Here is a 15,104-nt window from a genome sequence, read left to right as displayed (position 1 = left end):
TATTTTGCACACAGGATTGCAATTACCATTTAAAGAGCCACTGCTTCTCTCACTATGCCATCACAGTCTTTGACTCTTGACAAGTCAAAAGTTCTATTAACATCATTTAGCCTGGAGGAGCGACACACGGTTCATTACACTTTATAAATAAGCAGAGTGTAATTAAAAGTGTTTTTCTGTCTTGTCACCCATGATCATTCAATAATTAGCTTAAATAGTATTAGGGTTGAGCTGTGAAATGAAGTCATGTTTGAGTGTTTTATAGATATTTATATCATATCTATAGAATAGCACGTTATAACAGAAATGATAGAAGGGAAAATGCTTCAGTGTTTGGTATCAAATTTGTGGGAATAATACAGCCGAGAAAAACATTGTCCTGACATGGCTTGAATGAATATAACAAACCCTGAATTTGTCTTTTATTGTCGCTATGAGAAAATGTCCAAAACAGTGCTCCGTTCGGTCCGAGCGAGGCTTCAGGACATTGCTACCTCAGTTATATCATTATATATTAGGGGAAAGACAGAACACACTTGGAGCAATATTTGCTTGATAATGGGCAAAGCCATTCTCAGTCCATTTACAAGACTTCACAGGTACAATGTGTAGTCTAAGCAGTCTAAAATGTTATTTCTGTCCATCTTTTAACAAAATGACAGAAGGCGCTGTTATAAATGTATAGTACTCAGAAGACAAATACAACATAGGTGACAAACCGTGAAACTTTAAATGCTTTTTTTTTCAGTTTGTAAACATCAAAATCAGAACTAACTATTTGAGACTATATATTTTATGTGATTAATTTAAGGAAGAATTTAGAAGAATAATCTAGGAAAAAAATAAAAGCTTTAGGAGGGGCATGGTGGCTTAGTGGTTAGCACATTCGCCTCACACCTCCAGGGTTGGGGGTTCGATTCCCACCTCCACCTTGTGTGTGTGGAATTTGCATGTTCTCCCCGTGCCTCGGGGGTTTCCTCCGGGTACTCCGGTTTCCTCCCCTGGTCCAAAGACATGCATGGTAGGTTGATTGGCATCTCTGGAAAATTGTCCGTAGTGTGTGTGTATGTGTGTGCCCTGCGATGGGTTGGCACTCCATCCAGGGTGTATCCTGCCTTGATGCCCGATGACGCCTGAGATAGGCACAGGCTCCCTGTGACCCAAGGTAGTTCGGATAAGCGGTAGAAAATGAATGAATGAGTGAATGAATAAAAGCTTTAATAATAAAATGAGCTTAGGCACATTTCTTCCACTGTTTAGCTATTACTTTGCTATTTACTTTCGTGCTATTCTTTAGTAGGCTTTTAATTACAGATTTCACTTGTGACCCATTTACAGTGCAATTATGTCCCATGAATACCATAGTAGTTTAGACAAGGCATAGTTATGCACTTTCATAAAATTAAAAGCAGTTTATTGTTGGACACATTATGACGAATGGGTACAAGAATTCTACATTTCTCTTTCAAGGCTGAGGTTTGCTATTATAAGAGAGAAAATGTATTGATTGATATTTAAAAGGGCATTTCATTAACACACAGAGCAGAACTTATTGATTTCGATCTAGGGATGTTCAGGATGCAAGGCCAACTGTCCTGACTATAACTGTCATAAAGGTTTTTAAAAGTGTGGCTATATACAGGTCTCCTACAGTACTTTAGAGAGGAGGAACATTACTTGATTTCCGCCTTTGTGCTCTGGTTGAAAGCCAGATAAAGACTGAAATTGAAACATGTTCTATCTAAAAACCCATCTGCAGACATGTGAAGACCACCAGATCACTTAGAATGAGTGAGACTGGCGCCGGATGAACTGCTTGAGTAAAAAAGGCAGAGGCTTTTAGCACTTTTAGTACAATCATTTCACAAAATGCTAGGAGTAAACCATTGACAGTAATTACAGGAAATCTGATGTACGTTTTAGGAAACAGGATAATGATTAAAAGCCACCTAAATTGCTACTTTCTACTAGCAGACATTTGGTGAACAGACACTGCATGTATGATTTTGGTCGAAGGTATGACCTCAGGATAGGGTGCTATAATTTATCCTTTAAAATGGTGTCCACAAGAGATGGTGGTATTGTTGGTACAGCTCACAGAATCCTCAGCCTCTTGATAGGCCCACTTTAAGGTTTTCTTTGAGAAAGATCTCATGAGCTTTGTATTATAAGGTAATATTCTAGCTGTTTTGAAATATAAGATTTTAGATTTTCAACTTGCATAATGTCTAAGTACAGACATCAGATTTTACATTTTAAAGCTAATTCAAATGTATTTGTAAGGTTCTCTCCGACCTCTCCTTTCTCACCTGTGTATCGTACAATCTTTATAACTGATTCAGTTAAGATTTCCCTAATTAAGATAAATTTACCTTAAATATTTATTTAAACCTGTTCAACCCTAGGCCGATTTCTGAGCCTCTGCTTGAAAACAATATGCACAATGTTAAATGAGAATATCTCAAAAACTACATATAAGGCATATTTGAATAATTTTGGTACTTAGAATAAGTTTATATATTACCAGTTTATACTATGTATATTATGTATATATTACCACATTACCGGTATATTAGTGGTTAATAAAATATTATTTTTTTGCTTCTGGTTCTGTGAATTTTGGTCCCAGAGTGCTCATTCTTATATCTATCTACAGTATAACTCATTCTTCTATTCATTTAGCTTCTTGTTGTAGGAACTGTGTTTTGTTTAGGTGTTTAAATGATCTTTGGAGTCTTATAGCTGAGCTTCTTCTTGTACGTCTGCTATGTTGCATGTGTAGATACATTCAGGCTTTGTATGCTTCAGAAAGGATTTATAATTTCTGTCTTTGCTCGCTCCCAGCTAGGGTGGAAGTGGTGATGCAGATTGCATGTGTCTAACTAATGCTGGTGATATTTAATATTAATATTAATACTGTCATTCTTTTTTCTGTGTTGTAAATCTTGCTGAAGAATGTTTGTACATTTTAAGAACAGACAGTATGGAGACCAAGGGTGATTTTTTTTAAACCCCATTTTCCCCTAAAATCATTTTAACAATTGTAACATGCTAGCTAGCTGTTCCATATTACATGACAGACACCAGCTAGGGAAGGTGAGGGCAAACATGAGCTTTCTCATAGAGGCATGAATCCAATCACTGCATCTTTTAGAACTGTTGCTCATGCTACATAACAGGCACAAGCACTGTAGTCATGCACTGACAAACACCCGTGACTGTCTAGAGTCATGGTGATCAGAGACTAAGGCATCCTTCCCAATGAGTATGACTGTGTTCAGTTCAGTTCCTGGCATGCTATATTTACATCACTTAGTAATGTCAATCAATCCTTAAGAAATGTTTAACTTAAAGATGAAGTTCTAGCTCACATTTTTGAAGCCGCGGTAGAGAATCTGTAGCTCTTTGCGAGAAAATCGGGTCTGGGCCTCCAGCTGCTCCAGGCCTTCGGGCCGATGGCGCACGGCTGACAGCTCCAACTCATCCTCGGTACTGTCTGTGGAAGACACAAATATACATATACATCAATCTAACTGAGGCTTTTCTCTGGATAACATCACATCTGCAAAAAAGTGTTGTTTTAAAAGATTGCAGAAGGATCTCTAGTTTAGCAGCTGAGACTAATAACTGATCATAACTGCTGTTGCCATATATGCACATGATAAACAAGTAGACACACATCTGTAATTCATTCATTACATTTACGCCATTTGGCAGACGCCCTTTTCCAGAGCAACATACAAAAGTGCTTTGAAGTCTCATTGTGGGGGCATGGTGGCTTAGTGGTTAGCACGTTCGCCTCACACCTCCAGGGTTGGGGGTTTGATTCCCGCCTCCGCCTTGTGTGTGTGGAGTTTGCATGTTCTCCCCGTGCCTCAGGGGTTTCCTCCGGGTACTCCGGTTTCCTCCCCCGGTCCAAAGACATGCATGGTAGGTTGATTGGCATCTCTGGAAAATTGTCCGTAGTGTGTGATTGCATGAGTATATGTGTGTGTGTGCCCTGTGATGGGTTGGCACTCCGTCCAGGGTGTATCCTGCCTTGATGCCCGATAGCGCCTGGGATGGGCACAGGCTCCCCGTGACCCGAGGTGGTTCGGATAAGCGGTAGAAAATGAGTGAGTGAGTGAGTCTCATTGTATCATTGAATACAGAATACATTTACTGTACACTGGTTCACTAGGTTACACACTTAGGATAGCAATCTTTAACAATCTGTAATTTTCAGCACAGTGTTTTACAGGCAATTTTAGAAACCTGTCACTCAGCCTTGTCCTGAACACCGAAGCAAGCATGTTTGTTGTTTGTGCGCTAAGCCGAAATGATGGTAACGATGTCTGTGAGACTGTTTTTTAATCCCACGCTTAACCCCAGCAACACATTCAGACCCCTGCCAGCTCCTGCAGATACTCTTGACTGGGGATGTAACCAGATACAAATGCACTATTTAGAGTAAACAGAATATTCTAAACAGCTACAAATACAGATTTGTAGAGCAGGCACAATATTCATCAATATAATCTTTATTCATTCTACCTGTAGGTTAAAGTCACTACCAGTTTATTTATACACAACGAAGGCCATTAAATATATTGTGGCAGAAAACAATTGACATTTCTACCTCTTGCTGATTTTCAGTATTTTCTGGGGAATAGTGGTAAGGTTCAGTTTTAGTCCCCACTTTGAGATGAATTCAGCTAGAGATACAAATATCAATATTTAAAGCACTAAACAGATGCAGATTGTGTCACTCTACAGATTGTCACTCTACATTTGACCAATCATGCCTTCTCCAACAATTACTTTTGTTTGTAGTAAAAGTAAAAGTTAATGGATTATGTTTCACAAAATATAAACAAAGTGACCCTGATTAGGAGAAGGCAGATGAATAAATGAATGAATGAATGAATCCATAAATCCCACGTTTTTTATATCACACCTTTAACATAGTTCAAATGAGATTCCTTGAAATATGAATAAACCACTGAAAAGTTCTAGAAATGCAATACATTTATCTTTTTTAATAATTTTTTGTAGCTACTGAACGTTTTTGTGCACATCTGCTGGCTTCATGCTGACAATGCATTTCTGTCCCTGGGGAATGTCATTATGAAATAACACAATTATAAAAGGTTTTTGTTCACAGAAAGTTACACTTTCTGAATGGAGATTTACTGAACACTATTGGAAGCCTCTTCCTTTTTCCTTTGACCCACATACTGTATCACCTACTCAACCCAGCACAAAAGGATAACATTTCTTTTTTTTTTTTTCTCACATGAGCTCAAACCTAATGCACGCATCCAATTTACGGCATTTGGCGGACGCCCTTATATAAAACGTCTTACATACATTTTATTTATGTAAATGAGCACTTGAGGGCCTTTCTCAAGGGCCCAGGAGTAGCAGCTTGCCACAGTGGGGATTTGAACCCTTTGAGAACAGAACCCTTTGAGCAGCAGGCTAATGTCATAACCACTGATCTACCACTGGCACTGTCTATAGGTAAACTATCTATCCAAAAAGTGAAACATCATGAATAAACCAAAATCAAATCAATGAGTCATTTCAGAATTTTAATGTCTCTTATGTCAGTAAGCAATCAGACACTATTATATATGAATACTCATTCTTCAAAGCTTTGGCTTGATATTCAGCATCTTACATCCACTGATGCATAAATTCAGCCAATCTATGTATTTAGGGATTTGTTAATTAGTCAATTATTCCAGTCCTTTGAAGCTGGCAGTGCTTTACACCACATTTTCTTTTTAGAAAAATGAATCTGCCTCCGAGAGACATTTTATACAGTGAATATGTAATAATTATATACAAATAAAAAGTTATGAATACAAACATTAGTATAATGATATGAATAATTATTACATTAATTGGTTGTAAGCAAATATGAGTGGTTATTATGCATTTGACACAAAGTAAATCGGTGGGTGAAAGTGTCCTTTCTGGTCAATGATCAAAATACTGTATATCTTCCCTCTTACTGCTCCAGTGTGTCTTGCTGTCTTCACATCCCATTAGACACCTGATAAAGCTAAAGTGAGTTCAGTGCAAACAGCCAACTCTCTTCAGCCTGTTATCAGACCTGATAGTCCTGGGCTTTTGTGCTGATAAGAGGCACTGAACCATGAAACATGTCACCATGGTAGTGAGGTCTCTCACACGTACAGCAGTATGACTCAGAAGGCCAGCTATTCCATATTATATTTCAAATACAGCAAGTGAGCCAACCAACTTAGTTTAGAATGCAAGAGAAAAAAAATGATTCTCGATTCATGATTCTTCTAATTTTTGTCTTCTATATTTATGTAAAATTGTTCTAATAGTAAAGAGGGAAGCTGTAAAAAGTAGAAAAAAGTAAGAAGCAAAAAAAAAGTGCAGAATTAATTAATCTTCTGTCACATTATTTTGTTCTCACTTAATTGAACTTTACAGAACAGTAACTTTACTGTGACTAAATTTGTTTAAAATCTACATGCAAGCTTTAATTATTATTAATAGCAATTAAGCTGTTAATGCTAATTACGACCTTACATCAAGGGCTAAATCCCACTGGCACTACTATAAGCAAGCAGTTGAAAGGTATAGTAGTTATGTATGAAACTGTTAATTAAGAGACAATAGACCAATATTCAGATTTAAGTCCATTCAGAATTTTATTTCAAAATCTCATACAAAGTGGATTTTTCCTTTAAAGTTGCATCTTTGTTTTTAGAAGGTGATAGTGGTTATTTTGTAATGCTTATGACTTTTTCACCAGAAAATCTAGGATCAGATTTCAGGAAAATAATAGAACAGGTTTGCAGTGAGAGCGAATAATGAGGAATCTCTGGGCCTGCTGTTGGGATCTGAGGGTTTGAGAGGTTCATGGGTTAAAGCACTTGATTAAAGGGTAAAAAAAATTTCTAGATAGAAGGCAAACATGAAAACAAATAATATCCTTTCGTTGTCAAGTCCACTATCTCTAGACTGTTGAAAAATAAGGCCTGGCATTGAACAGAGCAGCTGTCTGTATGATAAGATCAGAATACTAACTCTAAAATATAACACAACCATGGTACATCAGATACATAAACAGAGAGAAACAGTGATGGAGAGAATACATAAATTTGAGCGAGTGACAGATAAAAATAGAGACCGATAAATCCAACAGAGGTGAGTGCAGTGAGAGGAGATGTGAGCTCAGAGAACTTGCTTTGCATAGTGAGAGACGGCTTTGTGGCGGAGGAGCAGAGGAAGAGCTTGCGGAGACGTGCTCCGACTCCACTCCTGCCACCTCTCTGAAGACAGAACAAACCTAGAAGATACACCAGGTTCATCAGCATGGTTAGCAACAAGACATGAAACATGCATGACAGGTGGATCTGGAGCTGGAATGACAGGTTCCCACTGAGTGTGAATCAGTCATAGTTAATGATTCATTGATGAATGACTGGCAAAGAGAATTCACTCTAATAAGAACCAATGCACAATCCCTCATATATATATATATATATTAGTTTTTATATATATATAAATATATGCACACACACCCACGTTTGTAGGGATGATACTAACTTATTTGGATAAATGTGCACACCCTTATACAAATACTTTGTTGAAACACCTTTTGATATTATTACATCACTCTTTCTTTTTGAGTCTCTCAGCATGGCATCTTGACTTGGCAATATTTTGCTACTCTATCTGGCAAAAACATTCTAGGTCCTTCACATTTTAAGGGCATTTCCTGTGCACAGCCTGCTTCAGGTCACAGATTTTTAGTTGGATTCAGGTCTGAGCTCTGGCTAGGTCTTTCAAAAACATTGATTTTCTTTTGATTATGACATTATTTTGTTGATTTGGATGTATGCTTTGGGTCATTTTTCTTTTTCAGTTTACTAGCAGAAACCTGAAGGTTTTTTGTTAAAATGAGTGGTATTTGTAGTACTAGTCCCTCATATTGATAAAAGTCAGAGTTCTGGCTGAAGAGGTTTTTGGAATGGGTTTAATCTGACTATAACACATTCTGCCACATGGTTTGGGGGTCATTGAGTTGACAAGTGAAGACATGTATAGTTGAGTGTAGCTCAGACACTGAAGAATATGAGAGATTGTTGTCACATGCAGAGAGTAATCAGTTCTTGTCAGATATTCCTGTAGCTCCTCTGATGTTGCGGTTGGTCTCTTGGCAACATTACTGGGAAAACTTTGGGAGAAACATTGTGTTCTTGGAGATCTAAAATAATTGCATGAGCCACATTTCTAATTAGGTGTGTTAATGGGTGTACACACTTATGCAATCAGGTTAATGTAACATTTTCCTTTTTTTTTCTAGATAATGTTTCTGCTTGTTTTTCCCACTTAGATTTTCTATGTTATTCATATTATGTATATTATGTACAACAGTATGTTATGTAATTTCACATAGATAATGGTAAAAGACATTTTTTTTAGTTTATTATTTTTTTTTCATTTTACATCACGAAAACAATTAGAAATCTTAACAAGGGTTTTATTTATTTTAAATGGAATTCTGTTTCCGTATATGAAAGATTTTTTTTGGTTTTACAATAAATACATTTGGGTTTAAGATTAAAAAAAGAATATGAGATGACAGAACAGAATATTTGCTTTAATTTCCTGATATTTACATCTAGATGTGTTAAACAATATAGAACCTTTGGTGGGAAAATATTTAGGTAAACAGAAGATATTCTTGAAATAATTTAAAGAAAATAAAATAAATTTGTGGCATATACCTTGTTTTAAATAACTGCATCAAGATGGTGACCCACTGACATCACGAAGCTGTTACATTCCTCTTTGGCCGTGCTTTTCCAGGCTTGGACCACTGCTTCTATGTTTGTTTTGTTTGGGGTCGGGGACGGGGTTGTTCCCTTAAGTCTCCTCTTCAAAAGGTCAAATGTTGCTCATTTGGGTTAAGGTCTGGAGATCGACTTGGCCAGTCTAAAACCCTTCCCCAATGAAATCCTTTGTTATGCTGGCAGTGTCTTGTGCTTTGTGCCATTGTCTTCCTGTCTCCCATGTAGATTGGACGCATTTGTCTTTTAACTTACTTTTGAACTTATTCTGCTGCTAGCAAAACAAAGTAGCAAAATAAAAAATTTGGATTAGTGAGCTTGTTCGAATAGCAAAAATGCAATCCCGAGCCATAATATCCACCATGTTTGACGGTTGAACTATTAAGTTTTGGATCACAAGCAGATCTTTTCTTTCCATCACTTTGGTAGTGGTTTCAGAAGTATTTCTCTGTTTTTCTTTGCTTATTTTAATCTAGCCTTCAGATTCTTACTTCTAATGTAGGGCTTGCCTCTTGTGGTGTGGTGTCTATATTTTGCTCTTATAGTCTTATTCCCATGGTGGTTGTAATACCATCACCCCTGCCATGTGGAGGCTGTTGGTGATGTCATTGATTTGTTTCATTTTTCTGCATAGCTCTTACAAAATTTCTGCTGCTGTTTTCTTTGATCGGCATGCTTGATGTCTGGGAGTTAATACACCAGCGAATTCTTTCTTTTTCAGGACATTCCAAATTGTTGTATTCACTTTACCCAATGCGATTTCCCCTCTTTTTCCAGCTTTAGAATGGCTTGATTTTTTTCCCATAGACAGCTCTCTAGTGTTCAGGTTTATAGTTTTTAACAACAAACGCAGTCTTCACAGGCAAAACCCAGAGACCAAACCAAGAGTACATATTCAGATTTCAAAAATACAATCTAACAGGACACACCAAGGCAACAAGAAAAACCTGTACAGTATGTCACGTGTACCAACATATTTGATCAACTTGAGTGGGTTCAAACAAATAGTGCGATGTTCTAAGTTGTTTAACACATCTAGATGTAAATATCAGGAAATGATTGCTGAAATTCTGATATATTGTCTCATACTGATCTTATGATTTCAAATGTCTTCAGTGTATAGTAGACAAATTTAAAGAATGCCTGAATTTCTCCAACGCAATGGACGAATGCTCCGTATAGGCAGTTTTATATAAGGTTTCCGTTTTGATTCTTTTTATTTTCTTTCTCCACTTCTTTTTTTTTTTGGCCTACACTATGAAGTGCATAACTCTTTTAACGTTTGCCTGTGCAAGTGGGATGGTAAAGCTTTACATGACCCTGAAGCACTGCTGAAAATCCCACTGTATGGTTTTAAAGACCGAGTGGGCATAAGACTATGAGCTTTCCTCCACAGCTATCCATCCATCACCTCACACCTGCTCAATTATTAGAGCAACACAGATAGCAAAGAAAAAAAACACTGTGATGGACTAGATGTCCGAGCTGAAAAGATGGTAAACTATTTTGGCAGCTACGTGTAATTGTTTAAACAGCAGATAATTGGAGATTGCTCAGATCACTATTTGGCATGAATGCAGGTTGAACGTGGAATACTGTACCTCCTGATTTGATTTGCTGGATGGAATTGACATTGGGCCAGAGTAGAGGAAATTGAAGTAGGTGCAAAATCAGTGCAAAATAAAATCAATTTATTGTTAAGCCACAAACACATCATCTACAATAAATGTTTGTCGAAATGCTGTGAAAACACCTACAACAGAAATCTCTGGAAAAAAAAAAAAACGTTTTTGAAAAAAAAAATTTTTTTCAGTTTCTCTGTTGTAATATTAAAATAAATGTTTTATATTAGTGTAGATAATTAAAACTATAGTTCATTTTAAACAAATCTTACTCACCAGACAGATTATACATGCAGCAGGTTTTAAATCATGCATACTCATGCACACTCTGAATTCCCTTAATTGTATAAAGGATGGACAGGGACAGGTTCAAGCAACACAAACTGAATTGTATAAACCTGTTCATGATTAGGGAAACTTGTGATGTCTTAATGAATATTTCATCTAACAAAAAAGACATGCCTGACATCATTCAATACAACAAATTAACAAGAGACCGCTTGACGTGCTCATGACGTACTTTTGCCATTCTGTGAAGAAGCCTTGCTAAATTTTGTCACAATTCATAATGTCTAGATAGACAGTGTGTGAAATGTCAGTACATGACTCAAACCTGATCTTTCACCTTCACCATATAAAGGTCACCACTGCCTAGAACAGTGATTTTAAAGTAGGAAATGGAATTAGAGACTACATTCTGAAAAAATTTGTAAGTTGTAACCTCCACAAAACTGTGACTGGCTTTTGCCCATTTATTACTTCAGCTTCCCTGTAGTCTAATCTCTTACACAAAATTTGCTGAGAGGAATAGGTGTGATAACAGATTTATAGACTACATAAGCAGTCAACAGTAAACAGATTGCCATGATGCATGAATGCCTCATGTTGTGAGGTTTGTTGCCAGGTTTCTACTTTTACATGTTACCATTCAATGTATTAATTACCATGTAAAAAAGCCATTTGTTAAAGAAGGGAAAACACACAATATGAAGTACCTGAACTTAAACCAATATTACTAGAACTACAGATTGAATATTCAGCAAGCCATCCCAGGCTTCTTGTAATGATTTAGGCCCAAAAACTTGTTTCACTCTTGTCAGGAGGCTAAGACCATTGATAGCTCTGTTAATTATAGTGTTTCTAAACATACACCTCAATCAATCAGGAAATGCTTGTTGGACAAAAACAAAACAAATCAGTGTTTCCCAATGGCCCTGGGTTTGAGTCTTACTGAAAATCTGTTGATCTGAATTGAAGTTGGAAAGCCATATGCACAAACCTAAGCCTATAAAGAATCTTTTTTTTTTTAGAGTTTTTATTAGCTATCCTTGTGCAAATATCTCTAAACTTATTAGACATTACATTTTATATTGCACCAAATCAATTCTCCACTCGATGGAGGTTGTGCTGATTTCAGGTGCTGGGTTTGCACTTTAACATAGACACTGTACAGAGCAGCAGTTTTCTTCAGAACACTGATCGTGATTATTATTAGGCCTAGATGGCTGTTGAACAAATCACACTGTGCCCTATCCTTTGAAGAACTGCATTATGATGCAGTTATATTTCTTCCTACTTCATCAAACACAGAAAAAGGGTTCTTCAGTTTGTTGCACTTGGAAAACCTTAAAGGATCTTCTGCATGTGAAACCTACAAAAATGTCATTTTCTTTAGAAAGCTAAATGTGTTCAACATCTATAACCCATAAATAATTCTCTCTCTCTCTCTCTGTCTCTCTCTCTGTCTCTCTCTCTCTCTCTGTCTGTCTGTCTCGCTCTCTCTCTCTCTCTGTCTCTCTCTCTCTCTGTCTGTCTGTCTGTCTGTCTCTCTCTCTCTCTCTCTCTGCGTGTCTCTCTCTCTCTCTCTCTCTCTCTCTGCGTCTCTCTCTCTCTCTCTCTCTCTCTCTGCATCTCTCTCTCTCTCTCTCTGCATCTCTCTCTCTCTCTCTCTCTCTCTCTCTGCATCTCTCTCTCTCTCTCTCTCTCTCTCTCTCTCTCTCTCTCTCTCTCTCTCTCTCTCTCTCTCTCTCTCTCTCTCTCTCTCTCTCTCTCTCTCTCTCTCTCATGTGTGCTTGATAAATAAGTTTACCAAAGCAGGCACCTTGGTTTAAAATTAAAACCCTGCGATTGTCATGTAATGTCTATGCCATAACCTGTGTAAAATCAGTCAAAATGAAGCTCTGAAATTATATAATACAATTTTAAGTCAGCTACAATATATGCTGTATTTATGAGTCTGGATAGTTTCATTTTCTTGCACTTCAACATCTTCTCCGAGTTCTGAGTGGATTTATAACTTTCCATTTCCTGCTGGCATCCATCAGATTTCTCAGTGCTCTTTCACATATATTATGTACATACTCTGGGCCAATGATGCATTCACACTCTTAGGTCTCCATTACTTTGTACTGTGTGATTTACAAACTTTAATGCTTCACAAAGGTCCCTGCCTGTTAGAACAGACTAATTTATGATCTGTTCTCAGACATAACCAACTGCCCATGGCGTCAACAGCAGAAACAGTTAGAACACATGCCCCGGTGAGCCACAATTCAAAAAACCAGTGGGCTTTTAAAAAGCTACAACCAAGCATGATGTAAAAGTACTTCATAAGCACTGCAGGAAGGATGAAACAATATAAACCCCTCTTACTGTGGCAATGTACACCATATGTAACTATTGGAAAGCATAACTGTAGGAAACAAAGCTTACTGTCATTCAGTGAGTATGCGTAGTAATGTCTAAAAGCCTTATATTCACTTGTACACTTCTTTTCACTGATATTTAGGATGTCGACTTCCAAATTCCAGTCCAAGCCACAGCAAAATAGCTAAAATAATTCTCTCTATTTCTCTAAGGTGATTTTTCTCACAAAAGTTTGGATGTCTCTAATTTTGGTTTCTTTAATGCAAATAGCCATCAAAGACTTATATACCACTATATCATATTCCTCTTTCTCACAGCTAATAAAAGAGCAATTGCATTGTATATTTCATGCTCAGGGTTTGGCTGTACATAGAACCTTCCAACTCTTTAATTGGCAGAGTCATAAATGAGAGAATATATAAGCATAAAACAAGGTGTCTGATTAGTAGCACACATGGTCCATACACCTCCAGCTGGACTTTAGAAAACGACAAAGAATTTCACTGCTAATTGACAAATTGTGCAGGTTGTTCAAAAATTAAAAACCCAGGATCACATCTGTTCAGCTCAGAGATGGACCAGCAAAGACACACACACATAGTAAACCTCCAAAGACATACACACACTAAAACTCATTTCGTGCTGGGTCAAGAGTGCAGAAAATCGTTCACCCAGCTTCCTGTGCCAGATATAACATATAATAAACATATAATGTAAACCTGTGAGATGGTGTATTCTATAGAATTGGAAGCCTGTCAAGAAAAGGACCTAATGCTTACATTAAATCAAATGAAATTAAATGAATTAAATGAGAGAATGTCTAAAACACTTACCTGGAAAAGAACATGAAGAATATACATACAGTATATATATATATATATATATATATATATATATATATATATATATATATATATATATATATATATATACACATTTCTTTCACATCAAACAGGTGATGCAGTTTTATAAGTAAATGGATGGCCTAGAAGAAGACATGCAGAATGATTTACATCTCTCATAATGTTAGTTAGCCACACTGCATGTTTGCACATGTGTATTTTTTGAGTGTGTAGAGGGCAGACTTTAAATTAGAGATGAGTGACAGAAGGGAGCTGCCAAAAGCCAAACATTAATAAAGCACAGATGGTCACTAAACCCAAGAGGTATCTTGCGTTTCTCAAATGTTAACTACGAGTGACAAAACACACAAACACACACACATACCTGTCATCAAAGTTTTAATGTCATCCTCGGTTGTTTAACTGATTTCATGTACACACCTGTCTTGTGTATCCCTTGATTAGTTGCTCTATATAAGTTCTGTGTTTTGTTGCTCGCTGTTTGTTTTATAGGTTGTGGTTGTGTGAGTAGTTACCTCCTGTTGTGCACTCCCATTTAGAGCCTTGATTTATATCCTTTATTGTTTTTTTAAGCCTTTTAAACCTTGCTGTGATTATTTTTGTTTAATTTGCACTGTGTTTAGAAAAAAAAGAAAAAAGCCTGCACTGGCATCCACCTACCTGGATTTGTAACATCTTGAACAACCCAGTGTGAAAGCCTTAAATGGGGGCTGTAATATATACATAGAAGTGTTCATCGGTGAGCCCTTGACTTACAGATTTTACCGTAGCTTAGACATTAGTTCACAGACAAGAAAATGATGAACCATGACTAAACTTGCATTTTATTTAAGTTCTATTTAATTTGAAAATACTATCTAAATCTAACAAGCTTGTTATTATAGTATCCCTCACATGAATTTTGGCTGAATATAAGCAAAGGCTGTTTTAAACCAAAGGAATGTTGATGTAGGGCTCTATATGTTGTCTCGAACAAAATTCACTTCTTTGCTAGCCTTCACGTAAAGCTAATTTTATTCTTATGGCTTGCATAATAGTAACATTATTAGAACTGATGATATGCATGACAGAAGGCAGAATCGCATAAAATATGAGTATAAATATTGGGATTTTAGTTAGAGATAGGCTAAACATAGTTTGAGCCTTTTGTTCTC

General features: G+C 36.8%; 1 protein-coding gene across 4 annotated transcripts in view; it reads right to left on the bottom strand.

The window, feature by feature from the left end:
• kcnip4a (potassium voltage-gated channel interacting protein 4a) overlaps positions 1 to 15,104 on the bottom strand; it is an 83,948-nt gene that overhangs the window by 9,310 nt on the left and 59,534 nt on the right. For all 4 annotated transcript variants that reach the window (XM_060874414.1, XM_060874415.1, XM_060874416.1 and 1 more), the window contains one exon: positions 3,372 to 3,496. In XM_060874414.1, the coding sequence (XP_060730397.1) occupies positions 3,372 to 3,496 (125 nt within the window). The remainder of the gene's footprint in view (positions 1 to 3,371; positions 3,497 to 15,104) is intronic.

The sequence above is a fragment of the Tachysurus vachellii genome, chromosome 7, assembly GCF_030014155.1.
Source record: "Tachysurus vachellii isolate PV-2020 chromosome 7, HZAU_Pvac_v1, whole genome shotgun sequence".
Lineage (NCBI taxonomy): Eukaryota > Metazoa > Chordata > Actinopteri > Siluriformes > Bagridae > Tachysurus > Tachysurus vachellii.
The sequence above is the reverse complement of the archived record's forward strand: the minus strand, read 5'-3'. Positions and strand labels throughout refer to the sequence as shown.